Source organism: Suillus clintonianus (genome assembly GCF_016758775.1).
Source record: "Suillus clintonianus strain FC179 chromosome Unknown DEU56scaffold_5, whole genome shotgun sequence".
In the NCBI taxonomy this organism is placed as follows: domain Eukaryota; kingdom Fungi; phylum Basidiomycota; class Agaricomycetes; order Boletales; family Suillaceae; genus Suillus; species Suillus clintonianus.
In genome coordinates this window covers 189,397-217,070 of record NW_024539229.1, presented here as the reverse complement: position 1 = coordinate 217,070, position 27,674 = coordinate 189,397, and the positions used below count along the sequence as shown (strand labels likewise).

Here is a 27,674-nt window from a genome sequence, read left to right as displayed (position 1 = left end):
CTCCAGAATCTAAATAGGAATTAGCACGCGGAAACTTGGTTTTGTTGGAGCTTACAACATCTTAGCAGCCAAGTCAGCAACTGTGATACAGTCCTGTTAGAAGATGGCAAACTTGTTGCTCATGTACGCTTTAAAAAATCTGTTGAATAAATGTCAATTCTGTCCTACTTACTAAATATTTTTGGCACCACTTACACCCTGTCTCCTTCCTTGACATTGGTGACGCCCTCACCAACGGCTTCCACAGTCACCGATGATTGCCGGGTGGGACTGGACGAAAATAAATACCTCTTCCTGGATTTTCCAATCTCAAGGGTTCAGACCGCTCGAAATGATTGTGACGAGAAGTTCGCCGGGGCCAGGTGCGTCGATCTCTCTAGGACCAATGGTGAAATCTTGTACAACACCAGGAAGCCATAGAGCTTGTTGAGCTGACATGATAGTGAACGCAGGCTATTTTGGGAGAGATCGCAAATGAGGGCACAGCGTTTATATTGAAGAAAGTTCCTGCAACCACATGATTAGAGATCAGCATGTTGCCAATTCCTGACAAGTCGGCGTGCTGCTGGTGGCGCTGTTGAGCGCCGAGGCACAGGGTACTCGTATCAGCCAGTGGCGTAAATGACATGACAAACGCGATCCATGCAGCGCAGCATCAAGGTCAAGATATCATCAAGATCGCTATGGTGAAAGATCCATCGTAGCAAGAAAGATTGCAGACAAGGTCAATTTGCTCCTTGTCTGGATCGACTGTGCGCTTTTTGAATCGAAAAACCATCGCAGTTGCACAAATTCTGAGTCGAGCCACCATAAATATTCAGGGTCTTGCTGGAGGAGTGGGGGACTGGCGCGAACACAATGACCACGGTATATGGAACATGAAAGACTACTTGTCGGCGCCGATTATTAAGAGGAGCTACACGAAATGTCGCAGAGGTTCTTGAGCAATTTTGTGGGTTATCACCAGAGGATCAAAAAGATTTGACTCGCCCATTATGTATGTGGCATCAAATGAAACGTACGCATAGCGGTACTTGTGCAGTGCTGCGTGATGGTGCCAATGGAATTTAGCAATACAGATCATGGAGTATCGCTCACTCTGATCCCTGCCAAGACAAGCTCCAACGTGTTTCATGGAGCATCACGCGCCTGCTAGAAAACTGAAATAGACAGACGCCGAAGATACTCCAAGTTGGTTGGTACATTGTACTACTAAGCCTTCTGGAAGAAAAATATTGGCTCAAGTGCTGGAATGGCAATGTTTGGCAACGTTGATGTGATGGGATGATGATGATGATGTCGGCATCCGTGGATTTGAAGCCTTGTTATGCTGCAACATATTCCCAGCTCGTGTAGCGCGCTTTGAGCTTTTCTATCGACGTCCACGAACACGACCTAAGGCACATTTCTCAAGGGTCTTTACGGGTTTATTACGTGCTAAATTCAAGCCAGGTCCGAAGTCGTCGTTAAAGCAGTCCTTGCTATACGACTCACCGACTTGACTAACACCCTTCATAACACAAACATGGGCTCTGCAAACCCACAGCGCAAGGGCGTTTGGGAGCCCTTACCCCTCATCGTCTATGGCTATGCCGTCCACCCGCTATCTCCATCCAAACGCGATACAAGGCTATCAAGTAAAAGGCCCATGTCCACTATCACAGAGGGCTCCGCAGACGAGAGTGGTGTACACAGGGATGTTGTCTCCCTCGAAGTTGGCGACGAGGTCTACGCATTTGAAAAGTATACCCCAAGAGGAAACCAAGCAGATGGCATATGGTACAGAGGGTGCGTTATACTGATAAACCAGTTCTCGTGTGATCTCGAGTGCTTACCATTCTCATGATATCCAGCTACGTAGTTTGCACTGCCCGCCTTCCACCAGTCACCTGGTCTACATCCTCGGACCCAACTTCATCCTCATCCGCCAAACCAGTCAAAACCGAGGAACCGCAACAGGTTTTCATCGGAATATTCCCCGCATCCCATATCTTTGTCCGTGATGAGCTCTCAGATGCCGAAGGACGCCTGCCAGATCTCGTCACCTCCCTTACAGCCGGCTCCTCGAACCACAACGGTTCAGTAACTAGCGCAGACTACCTTGCACAATGGAAGCGTGAACGCGCAAACTCGGGCCCAGAACCCCCTCGCGAGCACAGAGAAAGAGATAGGGAAGTCAGAGAACTGACATACGATGACGAACGCAAATCATTCAAACTCGGACCCCCGCCAGACCAGGCCAAGTCCACTCGCGCCGCCCTTGTCGTATATCCCGCGAGCATACACTCTGTGCAAGAATCCGAGAACATGAAGCCCCTTCCTCCACGTCCGTCCCTAAAATCAGGCGATGATACAGCCTCGGGCACGATGCAACCCATAATCGACGAGATTGCCAGTGCTCTTCGAGAATGGCATAGCATGATGTTCCAGTACCTCGCAAGGCGCGATTACAAACTCTTTCATACAGTCCGCGAACATATCGAAGCGCTCCACCTTGGACGAAGACAGTTGCTGGCGCAGACATTGAGCGCAGAGGAGACAGTTAGTCTGAGGAGGGACTGTGTTGCCCGCTTAGTGAGCGGCAATGTGGTGCAGGAGCTTGATATCATCGTTCGCCATCCGACATGGGGTGCACTAGTCACAGTGGATGTAGAGGGCGAGATCGATCCTCGCAGCTGGGTCAGTGCTGTCAGGATGTATGCCATGCAAACTTCCCTCGCATATATGAATGTCCCTCTAGATAACTCATCCAAACTCACCATCGGACCTACCGAGTTCTCCACGATACCCATACCCACTCCTGCACACTCTGCATTCCCTGATATATCTCGAAACAAAACGATGTCACGCCAGGTCGGTTCACTGGGTCCCTACCAGTCCGAGAAATCAACTGCAGCTAAATTCTACCACATTTTCCTCGACGTCCGCGCCTTCGTGGCAACTCCTTGTGCACCTGGCGAGACGGCCGAGCTCTTCTTCTCGGTCTACAAGCACTCCGAATTCCCGCGCTTCGTCACCGAAGAATGCTACATCGTACTTAATCACAATGGTGTGCTTTCCCGCGACCCTAACGCCCGTATTCGCTCGCTCTTCACTGATATCGCGCAATCGGATGCGCAGGACCCGCTATTCCTGGTGTGTCGTATCGTGCGGAACGGCGCACTTAAGATGAACAACACGATGGGGTCAGGCGCCCCCGGTGAAGGCGGGCGTCGGCCATCCGAGGCGTCGCTTTCTGACGTCCCATTGACACCTTCCCGTACGACTATGATGTCCGATGTCCCGATGAACTTTCGCCGGCCGTTTGGCTGCGCAGTGCTCGAGCTATCACAGCTTACAAAGATGATGATCGATGGCACGGATGTGAGCCCGATGAGGGAGCATTCCATGCCAATCTTTGTGCCTACCAATGAAGCACTATTCTCGATGTTACATCAGGACATCATTGCAAATAATGTGAAAGAGTTTGAGAAGTCGCCAAGGTGAGCGTGACGATCAATTATCCGTTCCGTGTCCTGACGTTGCGACCAGGGCCGAGATGCTCGCTGTTTCTGTGAAGATATTCCATGGCGATTCAGCTACCATTATCAGAGAGAATATGTCTCTTCTGCAAGACATCCCGTTAACCCTCCGGCTTGGATTCCCCGACGTGGTGTTTCCTGGAGACGTGCGCAATGAGCTGTACATTAAATTATGGACGGGGGACTTCCCATCTTCCTACAGTGGCTCCGCCCGGCTTAGCATGGTTAACTTCACGCGTCCTGGCCCGGTTTCACAAAATGCGCAAGTGTCGATCGAAGTCCGTGATCAAGAAGGTCGTACTATCGAGAATGCCATCTCCCTGGGCAGCGGCGAGCCCAGCGTGACCCAGTTCCATTCAATGGTCTTCATGCGCAACAACCAGCCTACATTCGGCGAGCTCATCAAACTCCAGCTTCCGCTTCGCGGTATTCCCAACTGGCACCTATTCTTTACATTCCGAAATCGTTCTGGACGAGGGCTCAACGCAGACAAGCCGTTCGCGTTTGCGTTCCAGCCACTCTTTCCCGGCCAAGGCGCGTTTTTGGAGGATGGGAGCCATACTTTAGTATTGTACCGCGCAGATAAGCTGTCACAAGTTACGCCGGACATGTACCTGGCGTCGTCGCCGTGGGTACTCCCCGGACAGCGACCTGAGCAAGTTTCAGTATCACCAGAGCTGCTGAGGCTGGCTTCGCCGATGAAGGACACCGTCATCATCCGGTCATCGCTTTGTTCCACAAAGTTTACGCAGAACCCTGTCCTCATGAGCTTGCTTAACTGGGAGCAGATCAATGACAAGGAGCTGCTGCAAACCGTCCTCAGCAAGTTTACCTTTGTTGGTGAAGGAGAAATTGTCAAGTTCCTCCGGGACATCTTCGATTCACTCTTCGGCATCTTGGAGTCGCAGAACAACCAGGCCTGTGAGATGGACCACCTCGTCTTCAATGCACTGGTGACTGTCCTCGGTATCGTGCAAGATCGTCGATTCAGCAATTTCCAGCCCGTCTTGGATGTCTACATCGAGGAGCATTTCAACTGTGCTGCAGCTTCTTCACACATGATCCGCTCGATGGACCGTCTACTCCGGAATCCGACTGGTAATGACGTAGCCTCGCCTTTACGCGCAGCACTTAAAGTCTGGCACTATATCTTCAAATTTATCACGCGTGCGCGAGAGCTGCAGAAGAGCACTGAGCTGGGCATGGGCGACGGAGCAACCGCTGAGCACCTAGAGACGATGTTCAAGAAAGAAATCCGCTCCCATCTCACCGAAGTCAACAAGATGATGGCGACTACGTCGCCAGCGTCTATCATCGGCACGCAGACCATCGCATTGCAGCACTTTACGACGATTCTTCCAGAACTTGCCAAGATCATCCCCACCATTGAGCTAGTGACGATCGCTACGAACTTTGTCAACGCCATTTCGACTGGCAAGGGCAAAATCATCATATGGCGGTTGATCATGTACTTGCAGATCGTCAAGGGTTTCTTGTTCGATTACCCCCACTCGCGGTCGTTGCTTGTTCAAGCGGTCGTTATTTGGATCAAGCCTCATTTTGGACGATACGATGAGTTCACGCAGACCACTACGGGCGATTCTGATAGCGTGCGTGATGCAGCGAGGGTTAGCTGGCTGGAGTCTATACGGCTTTGTGTGACGATTATTGCGGTGATGCTGGACAAGCTGCAGTTGCAGTTAGTTTCGTCATCGGTTATGGCGGATCGTAATTTGTTCAGGCAGGAGCAGGAGAATATCGAATACATACTTATGCTCATGCCGAGGTGCGTGTTCTCTAGACCGGCATGTTTACGATGTTTCTCATGTTTTTGACAGGCTCCTTGACTCTTATCGCGAGTTCCAGAATCCAGCTAATCATCGTGCTGTGGAACGGACGCGCACTCCGACCACGACGACCGCTGCGGTGCCTATCACTTTCCCGGAGTCTTATCCGTTTTCCCTCATGGCTTTATTGCCCAATGCTCCCCGGAATGCTACCAGCACGTCGCTGACGCACGAAGACAACTTGGTCTTCAACCCTGGCTTGGGCGAGACAGCGATAGTCCTCCTTTCCCTCGTGCTCTCAGCTCCAACAAAACACATCTACAACTTTCTGGAGTCCAGCTACGACATTGAAGGGAAGGAGAACTTTGCCAGTTTGCTGACGCATTTTTTCAAAGTTGCGACCTCTATACTAGAGAATGACGCTTTCCCGAGTAACTGGCTGAATGTGAACATTTTGACGCACAAGGTGTTGATCAAGATGATGGATCCTGTTGCCACGCTTTTGAAGCGGATTTTTATACCTCCACCGTCGGCATCGCATTTGTTCAAGGCGGAGCTGTGGAAGGACGCTTTCTTTATGTTGTTGAAGCTTTTATCGTCTGAGCAGCTTGTCATTGAAGATTTCAGTCCACAGGTACGCGTGATCGTACCTCTCATTGTAAAGTTTCTTATGATGCGATTTAGAAACGGCGTGCTGTATGGCGCCTGGGCGGCGATATTCGAGGTGAAGGTGCAGATATACTGCTGCGGCTATGGGAGGCCCTTGCATGGCCAGAACCGACAGAATCCAGCTCTGTCTCTCAAGGGGTGCGTGTTTTCCCATATATGGATCTTTTCTGGACGTTAATTGATTGGCAATATCCAGGGCTATCAAACGGTACTAAGCTCATTGATCGGGTACATTGTGAACCTGTGCCTTAGTCACCACGACCAGCTACGAAACAATGCAGTCGGAATCCTTTTCGGCATGATCATCTCAGAATATCATCAATACGGCCACTTTGACCAGATCGAGACGGAGCTGGTTAGAAAGCTCGATTCCCTCTTCATGTCCCAGTCCAAGGGCGACGACATTTCTCGCGTATTCTTCATTGCACAATTGCGGCACTTGTTCGAATCGTCCGAGGTTGACGATCAGCTTAGGGAGCGTGTCTCTGCTTTCCTTGATTCGGTGGATGCTTTCCTCAAGCTTCTGCTTAACGTTCGCAGACTGCCTGAGGGCGAAGAGTTTGCTGATGACCGTGTGATTGCCACGGTGAGTACCCCCGTATTCAGGACACCCGAACGAAGTTCTCAAACGCCTTCTTCTTCTAGCTGCGCCTGATGAACTTCATCCGCGACATTGGTAGGGAAGAGATGTACATCAAATACGTGCACCAGTTGGTTAATGTGAGTCACCGTGTGACTACCGAATAATCTGTGCTGATACGTTTAAAGACGCACCTGCAATCACAAAATTACGTGGAAGCTGCGTTGACTCTAAAGCTTCATTCTGATCTGCACCATTGGGATCTCTACACGTTCGTGGGGCCTATGGAGGACCTCGGACTGCCTCAGCAATCTCATTTCCATCGGAAGGAAACTTTGTGCTTATTGATTTTGGATTACTTGGGTGAGTTTATCGCACTTTCCTGTGATTTTCATATCCTTAATACTGTGTAGGCAAAGGCAAGGCGTATGAGAGCGCGATTGAAATTTGTCAAGAGCTGGCAAAGCAGCATGCAGAGGTTACGTTCAACTAGTACGTCCCTGCAGTGCTTCGCTGTCTATTGACTAATTCCCATCATTTTCGTAGTGCGCGGTTGGCAGAAATATTGCGTCATCAGGCTGCATTGTTCGAGCACATCATTACAGACCAGCGTTACTACTCTGACTATTTCCGAGTGGTATTTTATGGAGACTTCCCTGATGCCTTGAGGAACAAACAGTTCATTGTATGTCCGTCACAACCTGCCGTTGATTCATTTACTGATTTGTTTTATGCAGTACCGCGGATATGAATGGGAGAAGTTTGGTACTTTCTGCGAGCGGCTACTTAACAAACACCCGGGCGCTCAGTTGCTAAAGAGCGATCCTACAGCGGATCAGCGGTTTGGAAATGATCAGTACATCCAATGCACTGCTGTCACTCCCGAGCCGGATCGATCGCTTCCTATTTTCACCAGTCCAGATGTCCCACTGGCCATTCGCAATTACTACGAACACAGGTTAGGTTCCTTCATAACAATGAGTTGTGTGTAACTGATGATGATTTCGGACAGTGCTATCAATGTCTTCAGCTCTACTAAGCAAACAACAAAGTTCGACCGCGATGGCAATGAAGAGATCTGGCTAGAGAAGACGTCGTTCACTACCGAACAAGCCTTCCCCACTGTCCTTCGGAGATCAGACGTTACAGAATGGGAAGTAGCCGAAATATCGCCTGTCGAAAATGCTCTCCATGAGGTCGAGCAAAGGACTAGGGAATTGGCTTCATTCCATCTGCGGTATGCGGCTCTTGCCAAAACTGCTCAAGTGTTTTCGACAAATGCTCTTTCTATGAGCCTCAATGGAGCCGTGGATCCCTCTAGTACGGATGGTCTGCCGGCTTATCGTGATATATTCTTTCATCCTGCGTACTCTGCCAAACACCCCGATAGAGTAGAAATGATCGACCGTCTCAAAGCTGCCATAGACGATCAGGTATGTTTGTCGAATAACTGTTGAAAATCGTCTATTTTGTTTACGAGCGATATAGGTACGGGTGACGGACAGCTGCCTAAAATTACACGGCCAGATCTGTCCCCAAGAGATGTTGGGCTTCCATCAGACCCTGGAAGAACTGTTCAGAAAAAACTTTGCAGAAGAAATTCAACGTATAGCTGCTGAAAACGGGTTTCAACATGTCCCGCAATCGTATGCGGCCTCGATCCGGATTCACGACCAAGGCTCGTTGTATGATACCCGTTCCTACTCTCATCAACGGTCGCTGTCGACCTCGTCGGGACGACCGTCCCTTGGAATCGCTCCTCTTTCAGTTGGCGGCTCGTCTATGAGCCCTCAACCTATCTCACCTCTATCATCACGTCCTCCACTCTCTCATCACCATCATGATGGTGTCAAGCGCACCCCGCTGCAAATGCACGCGGCACACGTCGCTCGCCACGGCATCAACGGAGTGCTGACCGGCTGGCGAGATGCTCCAAGTGATGCCAACACCGGCTCACCACGAGACTCATTAATCACAGTCGGAAACACAGGCCCAGCCCACTCTGGCACCTCCGTGGCGATGTCTACTATAGGCAGTGTGAATTCCATAAAAGGCCGCTTGTCATCGCGATTCGGGAGCTTTACGCGCAGTCGGCGAGGTTGATATTGGTTATGGCGTGCTTTTTGATTGCTTGCTTTTTAGCATTTCATATTTGGATTATTTAGTATACATGTACGATTTGGTTTTTGGTTTTTTTTTCGTGTTTGTTCCTTGCCTGTCTTTTTCACTGACATTTATATCCCGTCGTGCACTGTTGCTATTGAATACATTTACATTGATACCCCGATGGATTACATGCCAGTACAGTACATAGGAACAACTAGGAGAGGTATAACGCTAATTACAACGGGCCGTACGAGTATAAAAAAAATCGTGGCTCTCCATAGACGAAAAGAGTGATGATACAGTAGATGACAAGGAAATAAAGATAGGGATAGATAAATCACAAATGACGGCGCAAGGGTAATGTACAGCACAAATGGGATTTTAGAAAGAATGATCATGCGACCTGACTAGCCAAGGACGCATTCATGCTGTGCTCTCGTAGCGTCTGAAATTCGAACGAGTCGTAGGTGTGCATGCTGTACTGGGCGCTGGGGATGGAGTACATGTCGAGAGGTTCGTGAGAGGGGACGAAATCAAAGGCGGGACGCTGCTGATGGTCGGCAGGTACACCTGATGGGATGGTCACATTATCTCGACCTTGCATATCCCATGTCGGGTTGTGGTGGTAGGCGTTAAGCGGTGACATAGGTGCCGGGGCGTTTGCAAGCGCCATCGAGGGGTCCACAGGATATACATGCGAGGAATCCATGCTCGGGACGAAGTAGGGTGTTTCGTGGGGGTAATACCTCTGGACCACTTCTGGGCCCACGTACACCGGCTGGAGATGCTCGTCCGGTGGCATGTGATAAAATAGGGAATCCTCGATGGGTGACTCTAGCTCTAGCTGGGGCGATTGACGCAAACCCTGAGAGTACTGTGAGAGGTGCGACGATCGGGAACCATGCGATCCCTCTAAATGAACGCCATCACCAAATGATGGACAAAACTCCAGTTTTGGCTGCATGTTTGTTCTCACAGGCGTCTGATAGGAAGCTGCCTGACTGCTTTCCTTTGTTGGGATAGGCCCGAAATTGCTCAGGGACTGTGGGTCCTCTAGTTAGTTCTCATATATGGACTGAGAATGGAAGGACACCACTTACGTATTTGGATATGATCTTATCCAGTGCTTGGGGAAGCAACTTCCAATCGAAGACCTTGAGATCTTTCTCGATCTTGCGCGGCTTTGGATCTGGAAAATCCATAATGCGCTGGAAAAAACTCTCAAAGCCTGGACGCGACTTGGAGACAGTGGTAGGCCGTAGGCCTTCGAGGTTTCGTCTAATACGATTCTTCTCCTCCACGACGAACTCTGCGGCGACGAGCCTCTGGAGCAAATGGATGATGTCAACGGACGTGACGCAGCAAGAGTCAGTCTCGTCGCGGTAGATGCACGAGATAACGATGTCTTTAGCATCATAGTCGCCCGGGGAGATGCGCTCTGCTGAAACAAGGAGTTTGTTCCCGTCCCGAATGCGGGAAAAGCGCACAAGGCGCCTGCCGGCTTGCATTTCTAACTCATCCCAATTATAGCAGAAGCTGTCAAGCACAACCATAATGTCGAGGCTTGCAGTCTGGGCGCCATCCTCTGAGGCGTCGACTGCTTGCCTCGTGCGCCGAAGACCCTGCGCTTGGGGCTGGGCTTGAAGACGTGCGGATGATTTTTGCGCTTGTGACTGGCCGGGATCTGAATCTGAAGACGACGCTGGGGTTGAAGGCCGGCTGTATGGCTTGGACCGTTTCCGTGATCTATCTGACGACCCCGAACGTGAAACAGCAACGGTGGGTGCCGTCCGTGTGAAACCCGAACTATTTGAAGAGAGACTAGGTGTGTGCTTTCGTGTCATTGGGGTCGGATTTTTTTCGCGTTCTGTAAGATGGTGAGAATGCAGTCACAATATACTATGGCAATCATACCTTGTTCCCAATATGTAAATTCACCGAATGTAACAGAGTCTAGCAACGTCTTATCATCGGCCAAGGCCTGAATTGTCAAGGGTAGGTTCGGTGATGTAGAATGATGCCGGGAGAACGGGGGAACGGTTGCCTCTAGTTGCCAATGCCCGTAGCCAGCTGGTTCAAGCTCACGGACTTTGGTGCCTACTGCACGACGACCGACAACGAGACGAATGTGTGAGCCGGCAGCGAGGTCAGTAGTGCAATTGAAATTTACGACGACGGGAATGTTCTGTTCGCCTTCAGCGGGGGTATAACCCAAGACGTGTAAGATGCCAATGGAAGAGGATGGAACGCGAGGGTATGAGCCGTGAGGAGCTATAAAGGTCTGGCATGTGGCTGTCGGACTGCTAAGGACATGGGCTTCGCCACTGGAAGGTCCTTGTGAGTCCTCAGTCTGAATGCCGTATGCCGGCATAGATTGTGCGGCCATTCCTAGTTGGATAAGTAAAGAGCTGTGGCGTTTATGAGATGTGACCTCACCTTGTAGATAAGTGAGACCCTAAAATACTTCACGGGGGAGAGAGCTGGAAGAGTACGAATTGGCGTGGCTGACGAAGTGGTCAGAAAGAAAGAAGGATGTGGCTTAGGATACGGGGGAGTGGCTGACTTGAGAACGTTAAGTTGTGATGGGAAACAAGGGCAAAAAAGGATATTTGAGGGCAGACGTGATCGATGTAAAGGGCAAAAAAGAGTCAAGATATATAGGAGGCGTTCGAACGTTGTTAAATACCAAAAGTCTGGCCAGCAGCCCAATGAGCCTGACAGCGTTGGTTCTATGGAACTATGATAAACCTGGAATAGTTTGAACTGTGGCCAAGTTGCATTCGTCCTAACCTTGAATTCAATCAGTGTTTGCACAGTGGACACACTGGAAGAAAGCAATGGGATCCACGATGTCCATTCCTGCCTTTTTCGGTCCCAACAAGAGCGTGACCGATCTTTTTTGCCAAATTTATTCCAAATAGAAAATGTGCCTCAACCTCCTTGGGTCTGGCCAACGTCGATCCCAAGTAAATCACAAGTGACTTGGCACTTCACCAGTCAATTTTATTTTTGGTCAATTGGTGCGGTCCATGCTACCAATGGCGAATGCAAACCCAGGCCACCAAACAGCATGCATCGCCCCCGGATCAATCCCATCACAAGAATTTACCTCAAATGACTGTGGTAAAACTTTAATGGCATAAACTGTCCTCGCGGAGTTCTTGACAGCCTCTTACAGTTATCTATTCCCCAAGTACCGGTCACCTCACGAAAATCCTGAACGAACAATAGACTACGGATATTATATGAAAAATCAAATAGAAAAGTGGGGTCCAGCAGGACAATAAGCTTAGCGACGGACCCGTGACTGAAAGGGGGGGGAACCGCGAAAACTTGTCGATGATCGACAATCAAAAATTTTGTGCCTAGAGTGCTGACTAATTTGTTATGGTAGAAATAAACAAGTCTATGGTATGGTTCACAGTGGCGTTTCGTTTGCGGACAATGTAATGGTATGTGTAAGGTTCAGGGAAAGATCCCATCTTCTTGACTCTCTTTCGTGGTTAGTATGCGTGGTGACCGACGGGACGGCCGACTGCGCGGACGACATGTCACCCTAGTCCATATACGCAATGCAAGGCACATGGTATGTAAGGGCACAGATAGCTGCAATGACCACTCTGCATTACATACGAATGTGAAGCATGTGAAGTGCCGGGCCTATCGATGAACTCAAAATAATTCGACGTTAGTATCGTGGCCGCATCAGCGCTGCGCAATAAAAAACCGCAGATAACAATTCGTCATGGTGATGACAACTGCAAGGGAAGCGGATTGAAGAACTTGGAAAAAAACGCAGGTGATAATTCGTCACGGAGATACCATGACCGTACCCTTTGAAAGCCGCTCCGAATAAAGCGGTGAATTGTAAAACACATCACTCGAAAAAAAGTGATTGTCCGTCACAGAGATGTCACGATCGCGAGCATGCTCTTTGAACGCTGTTCCGAGCCAAGCGGGACGCTATTCCAAGAACGTCATTGAATTCAACAACACAATGCGTCCTATTGCCCCCCAAATGAATTCAGGGTCAAGCCCAAACCCGTTAACTGCAGAATTTACGTATGTCAAAAATCAGTCCACATAATGGAATGAAAATGAATGAATGGATTAGCCACCGCGCAGTCTCTCAAGCCTAAAATGTTACTGAATCAGCTGTACATACAAGTAACATGACGCGACTCCCAATGTCCATCTGGATGGTCTGCAGTTCGACTGCTCGCAGGAGTGGCGTCTAGGTTAATGATGACACCGGGATCGGGTTCATCTGTTTTGTCCGTATTGGGATCGATGGGTTGCTGAGCACCCCTAGGAATCCATAGTCGCCCAGCCGGAGGGACATGGCCCTCAGCCGACAGCACCCGTTCACAACTAGCACACCGGTCAACAAAAAGGCCCTGATAAGATACCAAGAGATGCTTCATCAAAAATTAGCACGACGAAAAAATAAATAAAGTTCAAAAGACTGACAATAAGCGTCTGAAGAGGGACTTGAGGATGTGATTGTGTCATTTTTGCAATATGCTGAGACAGTACTTGAAACGCGAGATAATCGGACTGCATGTGGGGCAACTTCTATTCAAGGCGATACATTGTGGCCACAGATCAGAAGACCGGAGGAAACAAAAGCCAACTTATCCGTACCATCTCTCTGGGACCAAAGGCAGTTACGCTCTCTACAAGGAGCGGATCCTCCAAGCGGGTGAACGCGAGGGAGATATAAGCCGTAAGTACGTCCTCGATTGTAAATCGCAAGATAACGGGACTAGTCAACTTTGGTCGAGGCCCATTGATCGATTGGTGGAATTGTGGCGAGCGCGTTCTTGACCATAGGCATATTCTGCATTTTGGTTGGAATGATCCACTGGTCCCTGGACTGGGGGGCAACTTTATGTCACCTCTGTTGAATTCTCGAATATATTCTACCAGTCCCTCGGCACGCAATCGTGAAGGCTCGTCCTCAATAGGTGGGAACAATGATGACGTCCGTGGCGGCGGCGGTATGTAAGGCTGAGGCGAGCCGACTGGCGACAGTGGTCGCCTAAAGATCGGGAAGGTTGAAACAATCAGTACACACACATAACGTACCGTTACATAGAGGGGACGTGTACTTACTTCCGCTTGCGACTGTCTCTCTGGAACAATCCGAGGTCGCTTTTATCTGCGTCTTCGCTCTCGCGGGCAACCTTTAGCGCTTCTTGTAGCTTTTCAGAGCGCAGGGCATCAGCTATGGTTTTTAGGGTGCGAAAGTCTTGGGTCGGGGTTGTGTGGAATGGAGCTGCAAAGTCGTGGTCGGCTGGATCGAATGGAGAGGTGAATTCGGGTGTGTGTGACAGCGATGATCCAGACGGATGCCTCAAAAGTAACGAAGGTATATGTCGGATGGACTGAAGACGGATGTGGAAGTCTGTAAGGGTTTGGATACGGTCATGGGTGCTAGGTCCAGGATTCGAGACCGTTTGAGTTTGAGGGACTGTTTCTACAGCAGGCGTTGCATCCACCGCCATTTCCGAGTCTTCTGACATAGCTGAATGAAGAGTGAAACCTCCAGAGCTAACTTTTGTTAACTTGTGCTGGTGTTATGGAGAGAACTGATGTCGGTGGCTGTGTCGACTGTCATGCTTTGTAGCCAAAACACCTTGATCAGAAGACACCTCAGACCCTCAGTACCGTTCTGGTCCAGTTATCGTATTACATGCATCAAAATGTAGCTGGGATCAAGTTTCGTTCAAGTTGCTACCCCGATGCTTGCCAGCCCACACCAACTTCCCTGCGCCTTCAATCTGCCCACGAGGAAGCACGCAAAGTACGAGTCTTGGCGTCGCACAAAGAACCGATGACAATCCTCAAGGTTATCCAACAGCTTCCCAATAGCACTCGTTTCTGAGCCGTCTACTTTCAGCTTCTCATCGTAGAGATCTTCCATCTGGTCTATCTGCATGAAAAACGTTAGATGTCGTAAGACTCGTAACGATCGTCGACAGCGTGTACATCAACACCCACCTCGGCATCAGCCCATGCAATGAGCCCTAATTTGTCCAAGATCTCTCTCTCATGATTCCTTTGATAATTTCCTTCACCTAGCCATATACCAACATCCCCGAATTCATCGCTTTCGCTGATTTGTCCCGCAACAAAGCTTCCGTAGCAGTGAGATTCAGCAGTCTGCTGCGCTGCTCGGATGAGCTTTTCGAGGTAATTAGTGATGTCTCGTGGGGCAACTTGGTTCGTAAAGCTGGGAGCAATCGACTGTGATTGTGGCAAGAAAATAGGGGGATTATAATGGATGGGTTCCAATTGTGCACTGCTGCGAAGAAAGAGGACTTGTAGCGTCTTCACAGTAGCTTGTTGCGATTGTATGTTCAGTTGTTCCATGATGGTGCCCGCATCTTGTTCAAGGATGCGTGAATCGAGCTTGATGGTAGTCATACAGGCGGTAACTTGAATGTCAGTGACAAAGTCGAATGTGGAGCCTCTCAAGGCGCTCGAAATCATACATAGTCTACATAACCAGTTCTTTCAACTCTGGCGGTCTTACTTCATGGCAGCAAGGTATGGCCATAGCTCGCGAGTTATCGTCGGGAGTTATACACTATAGCCAGGACATGCCACAATACCTTCAGAACCGGAGACGAGCGCTTTGTTACTTAGGATGAAGAGAAATCTTGTAAGATCTTATTCGACGCAGTCAAGTATTCCAAATACATAGATGCATCAATCAGATTGCGGTACAACTGTTGGGTGTGATTACAAGTAACAGAAACAGGCTGTCGGGAGTGAGAATACTATGAAAGAGGGAGAAAATTAAGACAGACAACAATAAACAGGATTGAACGCCCACCTAGTGTTGTCTGTCAGCCTTGCTAACTTTGTATCCATTACGATGGTCAAATGTGAGGTTCCAGGTCGTGTTCTCAGCAAGACTTGCGAGATCGTACTCAAAGATGCAAGGGGTGTGGATGGCACTTCGCAAGATTGCACTCTCTTGATAGTCCGAGGTGATGTAGGCGCGCAGCTTGGGAGTGAACGTAGCAGCCACGGCGGTACTGCCATCTCTATGGTTTGTACTGTGAGTTCCCAGGAGAAGATATAAAGGGGAGAAAACATACCCAAGATCATTGTAGTAGTGTGCCGGCGTTGGAAACAATTCTCCTGGGCTCACAAAGCCTGGAGTTGAACAATACATTGAGATGAAGATATAGAAAGAAAGAAAAAGGCAGCTACAGACCGATGGCCAGGTCCTGAACGGATCCAGTCTTGTTCTCGGCCTCCATGAAACCTTCTTCGCAAGGCACAGGTTCCTACATGAGTCATCCCATGAGCTGTCGAAATAAAAGTAGTGCTTGATTGAAAGGAAATCTTACAGAGAAATGGAAGACCTCCTCATCATCCTGAGTCAAAATCGTTTTTTTCGCCTTCCTGCATGATAGCTTGATGTTCATGCTAGGAATCAGAGCAAATGAGAGTTGCCCACATTGATATTGACGCAGGTTGCGGCGTCAATGATGCTCCCGTCTTCGACCTGTGTTTTGAGGAAAGCAAGCCTGGAAGTTGAATGAGTCTGATTTATGAGCATGATTGGGAGATATAGACTTACTGGCTCGTGTAGGATGCTTTCATGCTGTACGAGCCTGGGACGAGAGGTCATAGGTAAGTTGGCAATAACAGGGAAAACGTGAGGCAACATTCACCCTCCTTTCCGAATGTGCAAACCCTGAAGTAGCTCAAGGTTTGAGGTAATTCGCAGGCGGAAACGGGAGTCCTTACCTCCAAACTATAGGGTAGAAATTCTTATACATGCCTTTCCTGGGGGCATCGAAAGTGAACATAATCGTTGTCTCCCTACCGAGGTTATTGCTGCGAGATAGACAGGTAAAAGGTTGTAGGGCAGCATGATATTACACTTACCCGGTAAAGGTCAAGTGTCTTTCGTATATTTCTGGCATTGCTTGAGATTGAGTAGCTTCAAGCTTTGCAGCTACAGGCTTTTATACGTCTCGGGTGGCATAGGGCGTAGTTCCTGTTTCCTTGGTTTGCGTTATTGTCAGCTTCTTCTTGGTAGGGCCTTCCTGCACCTTCGTAGTACGTACCTGCCGCTGGAGACCTAGTACTGGATATATCACTCTCACTCGCAACTCTGCCATTCAGCCTGATTCTTCTTAATAGGCTGCATCTTCGTACCTGCCGCCGAGGACCCAATGTATTACACCCCTTACCTTGGTTTGCTATATAGCCAGCTTTAAGTCTCTTGGCTTGTCAAATCGTGCCTCCGTACCTGCCGCTGAGGACCTTAGTAAGTCTCAAATTCTGCTCATTGTCGGCGTGAAGGGCGTACCTGCTTGTCTGGCTTGTGTCATGCCTTCACTGCACGGCGATGCACCTTCAAGTTTGTGCGTCGGACGTTCTTAACTGCCGCTGGTACCCCTTGTGCCTATCTTTCATGGCTTTGGCACCCTTTCAAGCCTCTCCCAAACCCGGTACAGCCCGGTGCACTCCTTCACAATGCACATCCTTCGCATTCTCGCCCTCCAATCACCGCTCGGATCCAATTCTATGCCTGTAATCATCGCCTGGAGTAATTTGGGAGGATATCATGACAACACCACAGATTCGCAACTCGCGCCGAAATGTGAGTTTGTAGCAAGTCCCAAGAATAGTCGGAAACCTATGGGATAATGAATGGGATAAGCCATCTAGTTCTTCGCATCATTCAAACTGCTGTGCTGTTTACAAAACTTGGTGCGTTCGCGACACTGTCGTCTAAGTTCAACAGGGTTGCGGCAATTGCAAGAGCCGGGCACACGTTTTGGCAACCTTTTTGGGGAGGTTAACTCGACACAAACCCATAATCAAGAAGGAACGACTGTCTTCCTTCTATATCGTCTGGCTAGGGGAGACCAACACAACCTCGACATGATCAGTGGTGGAGTAGGGGTCCCAAGGGCAGGGACTATTCATTCGGGGTCTCCACCGGCCCTTTCCATAGCTTAGTCAGCACGTAGACTTGGCAGGTTCTTGCATGTTCGTAGCTCAGGATCATCATCATACCAGCTGGGTTTCCTTGCTCTTGGCTGAGTCCGCTGGCCCTGCGACAGCGGCCATGGTGGCTAGGAAGGATTTTTGAGAGCACTGCCAGCGAGTTAAGTATAAATGCGGTGCTTACGCTGGTAAGTAGTACCAGTTCAACTTGATCCTCACTTATTGGTTAATTTTTCAGGAGCAGGGCAGTTTTTCCGAGTTTCGAATACTCGAAAATGCGGCGCTGTTTGCAGTGTGCACGACGCTTCGAGCGTAAGGTGGGTCTTCGCTAACTGGTGATAGTGGACCGGTCATCTATCATCATATGTTCGCGAGGACCCTCCTGTTTGGGTAAGCAATTATCTTGCAGTCATCGTGCACTTCGAATTCTGGAGTAGTGACTCCCGATTATTCGCCACGATGTTTATCTAGAAGAAATGATTATCCCTTTGTCTATAAAGGTCTGCCCAAGGGAGACTAATGTTTAGCTATAAAGAGCTACGACTGCAGATAATCAATTAACCGTGGCAACTTGAACTCTCCACTATAGGCTGTCAGGCTCCTGCTAGTAGTGCGACTACTCGCAAACAACTTTCTCTCGAACTTCAAAGGTGATTGGAACACTGGTATGTACTATGTACTCAGCACACTCGCCGGTTCCTGCTCGGGGAGGTCCGAGTCGGTCGCCCCCGCTTGCTGTCATACTGGAACTTTAAAGCACATCCTCCGTTTCTTGTACTGATCATTGATGATCAAGGAGCACACCGCAATGGTGCTGTCTGGTGCTGTCTAACACAGCCCGATGATCGCGATGTTACAGGGTACACGTTCCGTCCTGTTCCGTCCCACTCGAAGATCAGACAAATGCTCAAAGTAAGAAACACTTTTATAAAGCGTGCGATCTGATGCAGGATACACTGTCAAAATTATTGCAAGCCAAGTTGCACGCCCCTGGCGGTCTTCGTTGTTCCCTTTGGCGACTGGAACGTTCTTGATACTGTACTACTTGGGCAAGACAGCGATTGGCCTTATCAAAGCACCAAGGTTTGTAAAGCGGATCGAGAAATGCCTCCTGGAACGACGGCGACGGGTGCCCGAAGACGTGGGCGACCCTTGACCACAAATGACTAGAATGCGAGCACAATAGTTTCTTGGTAGTGATGGAATAACATCACAAGCACCGAGTTCCAGGGAATCTTTCCCGGAGGCCAAGGACTGGGTGCATGTGGGGCTCCTCCCTTACGTTCCTGCACCCTAACTGCACAGATAGTCATTCCTTCGACGCCATGATTCTGGGTCTTAGTAACAATTCCCTGTGACCAAAGTGTACATTAGTGGAACAAAGGACAGATAGCTATCAGGTACACCCACGAGCAGAGAAAGTGACGACATATTCTCGGAATCGCAGACAGATATTAGTAAAGTGCGTGTAGCCTCACCCTCGTCTGTAAGGTGCGCTCACTCTAATTGCAACTTCTGTCGAACAAGCTCCGAGTCATAGTACTCAGCGAAGTATATGGTGCAAGTACTCACATACCCCCTACCTGTTACCAACAGATGCATCCAGAATCTGCATTGTGAGTCTATGCTAGTTCCATGTAGTTGCGGAGCGCTCAGGTTCGAGCTCTCAATTCCCTATCAGATATGGTCAATTCTCAGGCTGTTTCTCACTTGACAAGTTGATTGGCGCTAGCCTGTCAGAAGAACTACTGTTTGCGTACGTTGCATACATAAGTATCCTCCCTCTAGTTTGTCCGCCCACAGGGGGGCTGGCCCGGCTGGGAGTCCGGGACTATCATCGCACACACGCCGACGGTTGATTATCTTGTTCAAACCAACTTGCTTGCAAGGTCACGTAATTTCCGACTAGTCTGCGCTGTCCTCTAGTTCGAGCTTTCAGTGTTGATTGCAATTACCTTCACTGAGCCAGGTCTTCTCCCTTCTCAAAGGTGTCGCAGTTAGCAAAGATTCTCTAGTTAGCCAAAACACACTGAAGGTAATAAAACTTAGTGTCGGACATCGCTGATGCAGGCTGCAAGAACCTTCGGCAGGATCCCGTCAGCGATATCATGATACTAGGATATTTCATTGACAGAAGTGATTCAATCAGTTGCTTTCGTCATTCCGCATCCGACGGTATTTGCACATGAAAACTTAAAGTAGTCTCTTCGAGAGGTACCTGAGTTTCGGGGGCTGACGCGGCGGCCTAGCGCCGTTAGGGCCGAGAACGACGGTCACCAAACCCACCATGGTGGCTCACCCTCTCAGAGAACGTGAACCAAGTTGATGGTTTCCTACAGTTTCCTATGCATGTAAGTCTCGGCTCTCGATACCATAGTGAACATCACTCTTATTTTCGATCACAAATCGCCGTTCCCTGCTGTGCAGCGTCTGCTACATGTTCCCAGTGTTACACCATCGTACCCTGTGGCTCCTCAGTCCCACTCTTTAATGGGATCGATTGATGATCAATCCATCATTATTCGGGTGCTATCTGGCTCGGCCACGCGTCTCAGGAACTGAACCTTACGATGGGTTTACGACAATGGGCATCGAGCCTGTCACAGTGGCTCACTGTCGACTTTTCTTGCTTTACCCTGATTTCGCTTCAGGTGACACGAATCGATTGTGCTCATCGAGCGCTGTGTATGTTATGAAGGTACAGCAAGAATTCCGCGGTGTTTTCATCCCACTCTTGGCGAATCAGAATAAACTACAGCCTGAGTCTCACATTAGGTCATGTTTACCAGTAGTCCTCCGGTGAGGACGCGCATGCTAACTCTCCCACATCAGAGCGCATTCAATTATGGGTGGAGATCAAAGACTCGAAGTTAGCTCTTCATCTTAGCACAATAGTTTGCGTCTATCGTCACACCTGCGGACCTGCTATAGCTACTCAGGAAATGTTCGATGCACTCCAATGATAACGGACAACACCACTCGCTTGCAGTACTGTCGTAGGCATGGATTACCTCCGTTGTATTCGAAGCGAATGCGAATATAGCGGCATATCTTGTCAGTCATAGAACAACCAGGACGTCAAATGGCCGTGCTTCTCTCGCTCACCTTCTTGTTGGGCATATTCGCCGAGGGTATTGATCCGATAAATACGTTAAATAGTACGACTAAAATACAAGGTATGTGAATATGCAAGATCAATCGAATTGTACTACAAGAAAATATTCAGGAATTCCCCAATTCCGAGGAGCAATCTATATAACTCCCACCCCTTCTACGCTTGATGCGACTTGATCAACGTTCAAGTGAATGGGCGACAGGTAGTTCCACTGCGCGGAAAGCGAGTACTGTCGAAATTGCGGAGGGGTTGGCCGAACAAAATTCCAATCGCCCTCACGACTGACAACATGATGTATCTCTTCCTGAGGATGGCTATTATAAAGCATTGGGGTCGTCTCAAATGTGTCTGGCATTGGGTTACTGTTCCTCGTCCATGGCGCAATAGCGACTGTCCACGTCTCGTTGTTGGGGATCACAAGAGGTTCTTTGAATGCCCATGAGGTCCCGCTGCAGATGAGCCAAACAAATGCGTACCATAAGATATGTGAGACTCCTGGTCAACTTCACAGTAAGGCGTTGCTAATGGGTTTTCCAAGGGTGGGAGTGGCTCATGTCTGGAAATTGACCCTTTTTCTGTGGAAAACTGTCTCAGCAGTTCTGCGCCTGTGAAGGGGATAAGTAAGCATGCATGCGACGCGCATGTTAGAACTGGCATACCTTTTTTCAAGGTTTCGCGCCTGGTCTGGGGAGCTTCCCCTGTCACCAAACGAATGATGTCGCGGAGCTCCTGGAACCCATCCCCTTCATTGACTCGGTACTGCCTCTGCGATGCAATTTTGCTTTGCTTCGCAGGACGCTGACAACCTTGCATGCTGCGGTGGAGCTGCATTTTGTGGTCGCGCAATACCGAGCCTTCCGTTGACATTTGAAGTCCAGTGAATGAGCTTTCTTTTATAACACCCGCTGTTGCCTATTTCTTGAAGGAGAATCACCAAGCAAACTTTGTTTCTTTTTTGGACCATCCCACCTTGTTAACAGCCGGCGGAATGTCATTGGACTTTAGTCCACAGACCCCGTTCCAGGAGTTTCTAAGCGAACATAAATCCAGCTGCACCGCCAACCATAATGTGGCGCGTCAAACCAAGCTGCTTCTTGTCAGATACGTTTGAGTTCTTTCATGACTTCCGTCGAGTACGATCCCCTCCGCGGCCAATCACTCCCGACGAGTGCGAGATTTGAGGAGGCTTGATCAGCTGTTTAAAGTTTACCTGGGTAGCGGAATCACCCGGGCGTGATGTCATAGACAAAAAGCACTGGCTTGAAGTCCGGTCTGATATCAGGGACTCGGGGAAGGTCCTGATGGTATCAGCTAACATAGGAAATGATGTGATCGTCTTCACACAAGCGGACGCCGCCATCAGCTTCGGTGACCATGCGTTCGTGTGCCAAGGCTGTACGGCCGTTTATGGCACGCATACCAAATCAAGTGCACTTTTGCAGATAGTGCAGGATCACTGTATGCTAGTGCCATAATATGTGTCGGCACCGAGTACAAAGTGCTTATTCAGATCCAATGATTGGTCCGGGGCAGCTCTTGGAGTCCAATTCCGAGTACTAAAATCCTTACCCCAATTACAAGCGAACCTTTTTTGATCCCCGACTCATATATGGTTCCGCGATGTGACCGCGCAAGGCGTTTTCTGTGCATTCATGTTTGAAGAGACCTTGCTTTCTCAAAGCTGCACATAGACGAGACAAAGTAAGTAATGCGAGTCTGGGCAGACACATACTACTTAGACTGCCATAACCCATGATAGATATCATATGCCATGCTCAGTGCGAGTGTCTCCTGTTGACATCTCCCCAGGCACCTACATTCACTGCCGAAAACAGAACAAAAGCTCGAAAGATACTGTCAAGTAAGGTTTGTGGTGTTGTTCGTGCCCCGGAGAGTGGGATAGTTTAACGTTAGGGTCAGTCAGTTTTGTGGAAATAGGCAGAACCCGTCCACCAGCATCAGAATGATGCTACTACTGGAGTAAGGTCACCTGAAATGACAAAGTGATTTGTGCTCTGGCACATGAAATCGCGTAATACTCGATGAGGCCCGAGCATTGACATACTGCTATGACACTAGCATGTCTGTACAGCAACTTCGACGATGACGGCAGTTGCACCCCAAGGTCAGCGAGGCTGAACCGTCATATTACTTCAAAATGCTTGGTCTAGTGAGAGCAGTCTTGGCTTGATAAAAATGATTAGATGCTCAGCGCAAGTAAGCAAAAATGAATGTTGAACAACTCGCTTATTGTGCCGAGTCTAGCTGTGGCTCGCGGTGTTGCTCACTGGGGCTTATGCAAATAGATATCGATAGTCGGGAGGAATCCCTTGGTTCTGATGTTTATTCAAAGCTGGGGACGACCGCCTCGCGCGCCGTGAGGAAAACCTTTGTAGTTCAGCGTAATGTAATACAGAGACGTAAATCAATTCAACACTATACAACTATCCCGAAGAGATACGAGGGACTTATAAAAGACAAGCCACTGAGTCGGGCCGTTGGACCTCCGAGTGAAAGTGCTACGAAAACAGGCATTGAGATAGAGACATCAGACAACAGTGATTTGGGCGTACAATGTTGATAGAAGTCCCTTCATGGAGCCTGAGTGATCGTGTAATGTCCAGTGACCAAGTCCCGGTTAAGGTTCCAGGTCGTGGAATCAGCAAGCCCGGCGAGGTTCTGCTTCCATATTGCAGGGGTGTCGATGGCACCTCGTATGATCGCAGTCTCTTGATAGTCCGAGGTGACGTAGACCCGCAGTATCGGAGTGAACTGTGCCGTGACGTGACCGCCGTCTCTGTGTTTGCACTGTGAGCGCTCTGGAGCAGAAATATAAGGAAAACAAAATACCCAACTCCGCCGAAGAAGAGAGCCGGCTTAGGCATCAACTCTCCAGGGGTCTCGAAGCCTGGAAGTGGGATATAATGAAGTGAAAATGGAGAAGATGGCGATCACAAACCGACTGCGAAGTCCTGAGTGGTTCCAGTGTTGTTCATGGCCTGCAGAAAACCGGTGGCTCCCTTCTCAGGGGTCTACACGAGGTATTCGTGAGCTACCGATTAAAAGATCAATGAAAGCCAGACTTACAGAGAACCGGAAGACATCATCAGTCTTGGTCAAGCTGGTTTTTTCGCCAACCTGCATGATAGCTTGCGTTCATGCTAAGAATCACGGAGTGAATGAGAGTCTCACGTTGATGTCGACACAGGTTTCAGCGCCAACGATGGACTCATTAACGACTTGTGGTTTGGAGAAAGCAAGCCTATACAATGAATGAGTGATCTTCGTGAGCATCATGTGCTCTATGCCAGGCCTAGACTTACTGGTTCGTGTAGGTCACGCTCACACTATATGGACCTGGGACAAGGGATCATAGTAGTTATGTCGACAATTGGCCAGGAAGGATGTGGTATACTCGCCCGTCTCTCCGAATGTGCTGACCCTAAAGTGTTGCACTGTTTGAAGTTATCGCGGGCAAAAGTAGGGGTACTTACTTCCAAACTACGGGGAAGGACTCCTCGTAGAGGCCTTTTATGTTGGCATCGAAAGTAAGCATGATCGTCGTCTCCTTGCCGAGATCTTGGCTGTGAGACGGTCAGTTGAAAAGCTATGACGAGTGATGGCGCAAAGACACTCACGTCTGAAAGGTCAAGTCTCTGACGAAGGCGTGTGACCGTGACATTGCCTTGAGACTGTAAAATATGAAGCGGAGTTGGGACTAGGTGAGATTCGAGTTCTGCAGTTAAAAGCTGAACAAGGGGGTGTCTCCAGAGGTACAGGCTGCGCCTGCTTTATATGAGATAGATCCAGCTACTCCATTGTGTGCCTTCGTACCTGGCGCTGGCTGCCACTGGCATTACGCCTCCCCTTCCCAGGCTGTATCCTCGCTTGTATTAATTCCTGCTAGACTCGGGGCACAGACAGACTCGGATAAGTCGCTGACTTGGGATGCATAGGCGTTATCATCAGCCTGAGGGATCCTACTATCCCGCACCTTCGTGCCTTCAGAAGTTCGTACCTGCCGTTGGGGACGTAGTGCATTCTGACTCCGCTTTCATGCCAGCATGCTGCCAGCCTGAAGGCTATACGTGCTTCTTCTACAACCAACTTATTGATGCCTTTTCCGGACTGAGCGAGGCGCCTCCCGTCGGACTTGGAAGCTCGTAGCTGCCACTGCAGTATCCTTCAAGCGTGCCTGACCTTCACGACCCTCTCCCGCACGTGGTATACACCTCCGCATATTTTGCATCCTTGCACTCCTCAATATCCTCACTGTTCCTCCCTTGGTTTTCCAGGAATACTCAGTAATCACGATAATAGTCAGAATGGGATACCTTCACATGAACAACCGTCTAAACAGAGTCCATACGAGATTGTTGGGAATGAGAAAGCACGATTACAGTAGAGGTAAGAGTTGGACGATCAACGGTAGTGAAAGATTGCTGTTACAATATACAGCGCGAGGATTAGGACGAGGGTACTCGCAGTGCAGCAAGGAGCATGGCCAGTGACGGCGGTGGTAGACAAATTAGGAAAGGTTTTCATAGGGTGACCGTAATTATTATACATTCAGACATAAAATCGACGGTTTCAGACACAGGACTGAGATGACCCTGCAGCTTCATTGAGATGTTCCTATGCGCACATGTCAGGTGGTTAATCGCAATAATCATCGGAAATCAGCACACCTTTACAATTGTCTGCCCTTCGGATAAAATGACGAGGCAAGACTGTAGACCCTTCAAACACCACTGCCGTTCAAGCCAAGCGAGGAGATGCTGATTCCAGAAAAACTTGAATGTATGATCAAGCGCGCCGTTCCATGGTTTCTGAACTCGCGAGAGATGGACGGCCCAATTTTGACATGCATACTTTAGAGCATCGGAAGTTAAACCGCTTCGCTCCTGCGCTTCAGTTGCGAAAATTGTGAACGCGGTCATAGCATGGACGACCTCGATGTCTGGACGATCTGGTGGGAAAGCAGAGGTGGAGTGATCCTGGGGCCGTAAAGCCAAGAACACCGGAAACATCAAGAAATCTGGTAAGCTCTTGAACTCCTGGATCACTCGAAAAGCTGACGGTGAAGGCACTGGAAATTGTGGGATGATTGTGCATTCGCTTATCGTGTCCAATGTGTTCGAGAAGTCTTCCATTGTTACCCAGACCGACGCCGCAGGGGTCAATTGCCATGCTTGCCCATGGGGGCTCTGGAGCCACTCTCGCCCGCTCTGGGTCTGGAGCCACTCTCGTCCGCCCTTGTTCTGGAGCCACTCTCGCCCGCTCAGGGTCAGCAGCCAATCTTTCCCGGCATGCGTCTGCAGCCATTCTTGACCACTCTTGGTCTGCAACCCATCTGGGGTAAGCAGCCACTCTCTCCCGCCCGGAGAATAAAGCCATTTTCGCCCTTCTGCGGTCAGGAGCCACTCTTCTCCGCTCTGGGTCGGCAACCACTCTCGCCCACTCTGGGTCAACAGCCACTCTCGCCCGTGCCAACTCTGCAGCCAATATTTCCCGGCCTGCAGCCAATCTTTCCCGTTCTGCGTCTGCAACCACCCTCGCCCACTCTGGGTCAACAGCCACTCTCGCCCGTGCCAAGTCCGCAGCCAATTTTTCCCATCCTGCGTCTGCAACCACTCTCGTCCACCCTGGGTCTGCACCCAACCTTTCCCAGCCTGTGTCTGCAACCACTCGTGTCCACTCTGGGTCCGCAGCCAATCTTTCCCATCCTGCGTCTGCAACCACTCTCGTCCGCTCTGGGTCTGCATCCAATCTTTCCCAGCCTGCATCTGCACCCAATCTTTCCCAGCCTGCATCTGCAACCACTTTCGTCCACCCTGGGTCTGCACCCAATCTTTCCCATCCTGCGTCTGCAACCACTTTCGTCCACCCTGGGTCTGCACCCAATCTTTCCCATCCTGCGTCTGCAACCACTCTCGTCCACCCTGGGTCTGCACCCAATCTTTCCCATCCTGCGTCTGCAACCACTCTCGTCCACCCTGGGTCTGCACCCAATCTTTCCCATCCTGCGTCTGCAACCACTCTCGTCCACCCTGGGTCTGCACCCAATCTTTCCCATACTGTGTCTGCAACCACTCTTGTCTACCCTGGGTCTGCACCCAATCTTTCCCGTTCTGCGTCTCCAGCCACTGTTGTCCACTCTGGGTCTGCAACCAATTGTTTCCAGTCTGCGACTCCAGCCACTGTTGTCCATTCCGGGCATGCAACCAATTGTTCCCAGTCTGCGTCTGCAACCACTCTCGTCCACTCTGTGTCTGCACCCAATCTTTCCCGGCCTGCGTCTGCAACCAATAGTGTCCACTCTCGGTCTTCAGCCACACTTCCCCAGCCTGGGTCAGCAGCCATTCGCGTCCGCTCGGTGTCCTCAGCCAGCTGCCGTTCGGTATCAGTAGAGTCTCCAGCCAGCTGCTGTCTATTTGCTCGCTAAGGCCTTCACATAACTCCTTCCCTGTCTGAACCACCAGCCACCCTCGCCCGCTGCTGGTCTCCAGCCACTCTCGCCCACTGCTGGTCTCCAGCCACTCTCGCCCAGTATCGGATCCCAGCCACTCTCGTCCAGTATAGCTTCCCAGCCACTCTAGGCCAGCAGTACTGGTCCACAGCCACTCTTGCCCACATCTGGTCCCCAGCCACTCTCGCCCAGTAATGGTCTCCAGCCACTCTCGCCCAGTCTTGGTCCCCAGCCACTCTCGCCCAGTAATGGACCTCAGCCACTCTCGCCCAGTATTGTTCCTCAGCCACTCCCACCCACCGATGGTCCCCAACCACTCCCGCCCACTGCTGGTCTCCAGCCACTCTCGTCCCCTCCGGGTTAGTAACCACTCTCGGCCACCCGGGGTCTGTTGCAGCCACGCTTCCCCGGTCTGGGTCTTCAGCCACGCTTCCCCGCATCGACTTTG

The 27,674-nt window shown here is 49.9% G+C and overlaps 8 protein-coding genes across 8 annotated transcripts; 2 read left to right on the top strand and 6 right to left on the bottom strand.

Moving 5' to 3' along the window:
* Positions 1-1,525: 1,525 nt before the first annotated feature.
* On the top strand, positions 1,526-8,660 carry DEU56DRAFT_725991 (uncharacterized protein; the record flags this gene model as incomplete). The annotated part of the gene is made up of 13 exons (XM_041347900.1): positions 1,526-1,788; positions 1,854-3,482; positions 3,532-5,307; positions 5,360-5,942; positions 5,993-6,115; positions 6,174-6,563; positions 6,623-6,697; positions 6,746-6,920; positions 6,971-7,049; positions 7,104-7,242; positions 7,295-7,515; positions 7,570-7,990; positions 8,046-8,660. 13 exons carry the CDS (start codon positions 1,526-1,528, stop codon positions 8,658-8,660), a joined length of 6,489 nt encoding a protein of 2,162 aa, XP_041213965.1.
* A 155-nt stretch (positions 8,661-8,815) lies between these two features.
* Positions 8,816-11,491, bottom strand: DEU56DRAFT_771501 (uncharacterized protein). The gene is made up of 4 exons (XM_041351474.1): positions 11,100-11,491; positions 10,578-11,051; positions 9,764-10,530; positions 8,816-9,705 (listed from the first exon to the last, which is right to left on the bottom strand). The coding sequence occupies exons 2-4, from the start codon at positions 11,047-11,049 to the stop codon at positions 9,058-9,060; spliced, it is 1,887 nt and encodes a 628-aa protein (XP_041213964.1). The 5' UTR covers positions 11,050-11,051; positions 11,100-11,491; the 3' UTR covers positions 8,816-9,057.
* Positions 11,492-12,349: 858 nt separating this feature from the next.
* On the bottom strand, positions 12,350-14,260 carry DEU56DRAFT_771500 (uncharacterized protein). Its single transcript, XM_041351473.1, has 4 exons — positions 13,779-14,260; positions 13,308-13,704; positions 13,134-13,238; positions 12,350-13,081 (listed from the first exon to the last, which is right to left on the bottom strand). The coding sequence occupies exons 1-4, from the start codon at positions 14,186-14,188 to the stop codon at positions 12,815-12,817; spliced, it is 1,179 nt and encodes a 392-aa protein (XP_041213963.1). The 5' UTR covers positions 14,189-14,260; the 3' UTR covers positions 12,350-12,814.
* A 22-nt stretch (positions 14,261-14,282) lies between these two features.
* Positions 14,283-15,136, bottom strand: DEU56DRAFT_771497 (uncharacterized protein). The gene is made up of 2 exons (XM_041351472.1): positions 14,667-15,136; positions 14,283-14,598 (listed from the first exon to the last, which is right to left on the bottom strand). The coding sequence occupies exons 1-2, from the start codon at positions 15,090-15,092 to the stop codon at positions 14,392-14,394; spliced, it is 633 nt and encodes a 210-aa protein (XP_041213962.1). The 5' UTR covers positions 15,093-15,136; the 3' UTR covers positions 14,283-14,391.
* A 368-nt stretch (positions 15,137-15,504) lies between these two features.
* DEU56DRAFT_907344 (uncharacterized protein) lies at positions 15,505-16,609 on the bottom strand (the record flags this gene model as incomplete). Its single annotated transcript, XM_041356895.1, has 9 exons — positions 15,505-15,718; positions 15,773-15,830; positions 15,892-15,964; positions 16,028-16,093; positions 16,138-16,207; positions 16,261-16,294; positions 16,355-16,377; positions 16,431-16,520; positions 16,572-16,609. 9 exons carry the CDS (start codon positions 16,607-16,609, stop codon positions 15,505-15,507), a joined length of 666 nt encoding a protein of 221 aa, XP_041213961.1.
* A 556-nt stretch (positions 16,610-17,165) lies between these two features.
* Positions 17,166-19,551, top strand: DEU56DRAFT_751561 (uncharacterized protein; the record flags this gene model as incomplete). Its single annotated transcript, XM_041349580.1, has 13 exons — positions 17,166-17,292; positions 17,361-17,402; positions 17,437-17,489; positions 17,693-17,830; positions 17,936-17,959; positions 17,985-18,032; positions 18,232-18,307; positions 18,439-18,554; positions 18,618-18,725; positions 19,090-19,133; positions 19,239-19,258; positions 19,284-19,398; positions 19,446-19,551. The coding sequence occupies 13 exons, from the start codon at positions 17,166-17,168 to the stop codon at positions 19,549-19,551; spliced, it is 1,017 nt and encodes a 338-aa protein (XP_041213960.1).
* Positions 19,552-20,893: 1,342 nt separating this feature from the next.
* DEU56DRAFT_751560 (uncharacterized protein) lies at positions 20,894-21,624 on the bottom strand (the record flags this gene model as incomplete). The annotated part of the gene is made up of 3 exons (XM_041349579.1): positions 20,894-21,183; positions 21,234-21,362; positions 21,417-21,624. The coding sequence occupies 3 exons, from the start codon at positions 21,622-21,624 to the stop codon at positions 20,894-20,896; spliced, it is 627 nt and encodes a 208-aa protein (XP_041213959.1).
* Positions 21,625-23,349: 1,725 nt separating this feature from the next.
* DEU56DRAFT_751559 (uncharacterized protein) lies at positions 23,350-24,439 on the bottom strand (the record flags this gene model as incomplete). Its single annotated transcript, XM_041349578.1, has 9 exons — positions 23,350-23,554; positions 23,608-23,665; positions 23,717-23,789; positions 23,845-23,895; positions 23,950-24,019; positions 24,081-24,114; positions 24,147-24,199; positions 24,252-24,341; positions 24,396-24,439. 9 exons carry the CDS (start codon positions 24,437-24,439, stop codon positions 23,350-23,352), a joined length of 678 nt encoding a protein of 225 aa, XP_041213958.1.
* Between the last annotated feature and the right edge of the window lie 3,235 nt (positions 24,440-27,674).

Bases quoted from the DNA above. Each gene is read 5' to 3' on its own strand.
- DEU56DRAFT_771497 (XM_041351472.1), bottom strand. From the start codon at position 15,092: ATGACTACCATCAAGCTCGATTCACGCATCCTTGAACAAGATGCGGGC. The intron at 14,599-14,666 runs GTGGGTGTTGAT...TTTTTCATGCAG, and splicing joins TTGCATGGGCTGATGCCGAG to ATAGACCAGATGGAAGATCT.
- DEU56DRAFT_771501 (XM_041351474.1), bottom strand. From the start codon at position 11,049: ATGGCCGCACAATCTATGCCGGCATACGGCATTCAGACTGAGGACTCA. The intron at 10,531-10,577 runs GTATGATTGCCA...ACCATCTTACAG, and splicing joins ATTTACATATTGGGAACAAG to AACGCGAAAAAAATCCGACC. The intron at 9,706-9,763 runs GTAAGTGGTGTC...GAGGACCCACAG, and splicing joins ATAAGATCATATCCAAATAC to TCCCTGAGCAATTTCGGGCC.
- DEU56DRAFT_771500 (XM_041351473.1), bottom strand. From the start codon at position 14,188: ATGTCAGAAGACTCGGAAATGGCGGTGGATGCAACGCCTGCTGTAGAA. The intron at 13,705-13,778 runs GTAAGTACACGT...CCCGATCTTTAG, and splicing joins AGAGACAGTCGCAAGCGGAA to GCGACCACTGTCGCCAGTCG. The intron at 13,239-13,307 runs GTACGGATAAGT...CGCCTTGAATAG, and splicing joins CCTTTGGTCCCAGAGAGATG to AAGTTGCCCCACATGCAGTC.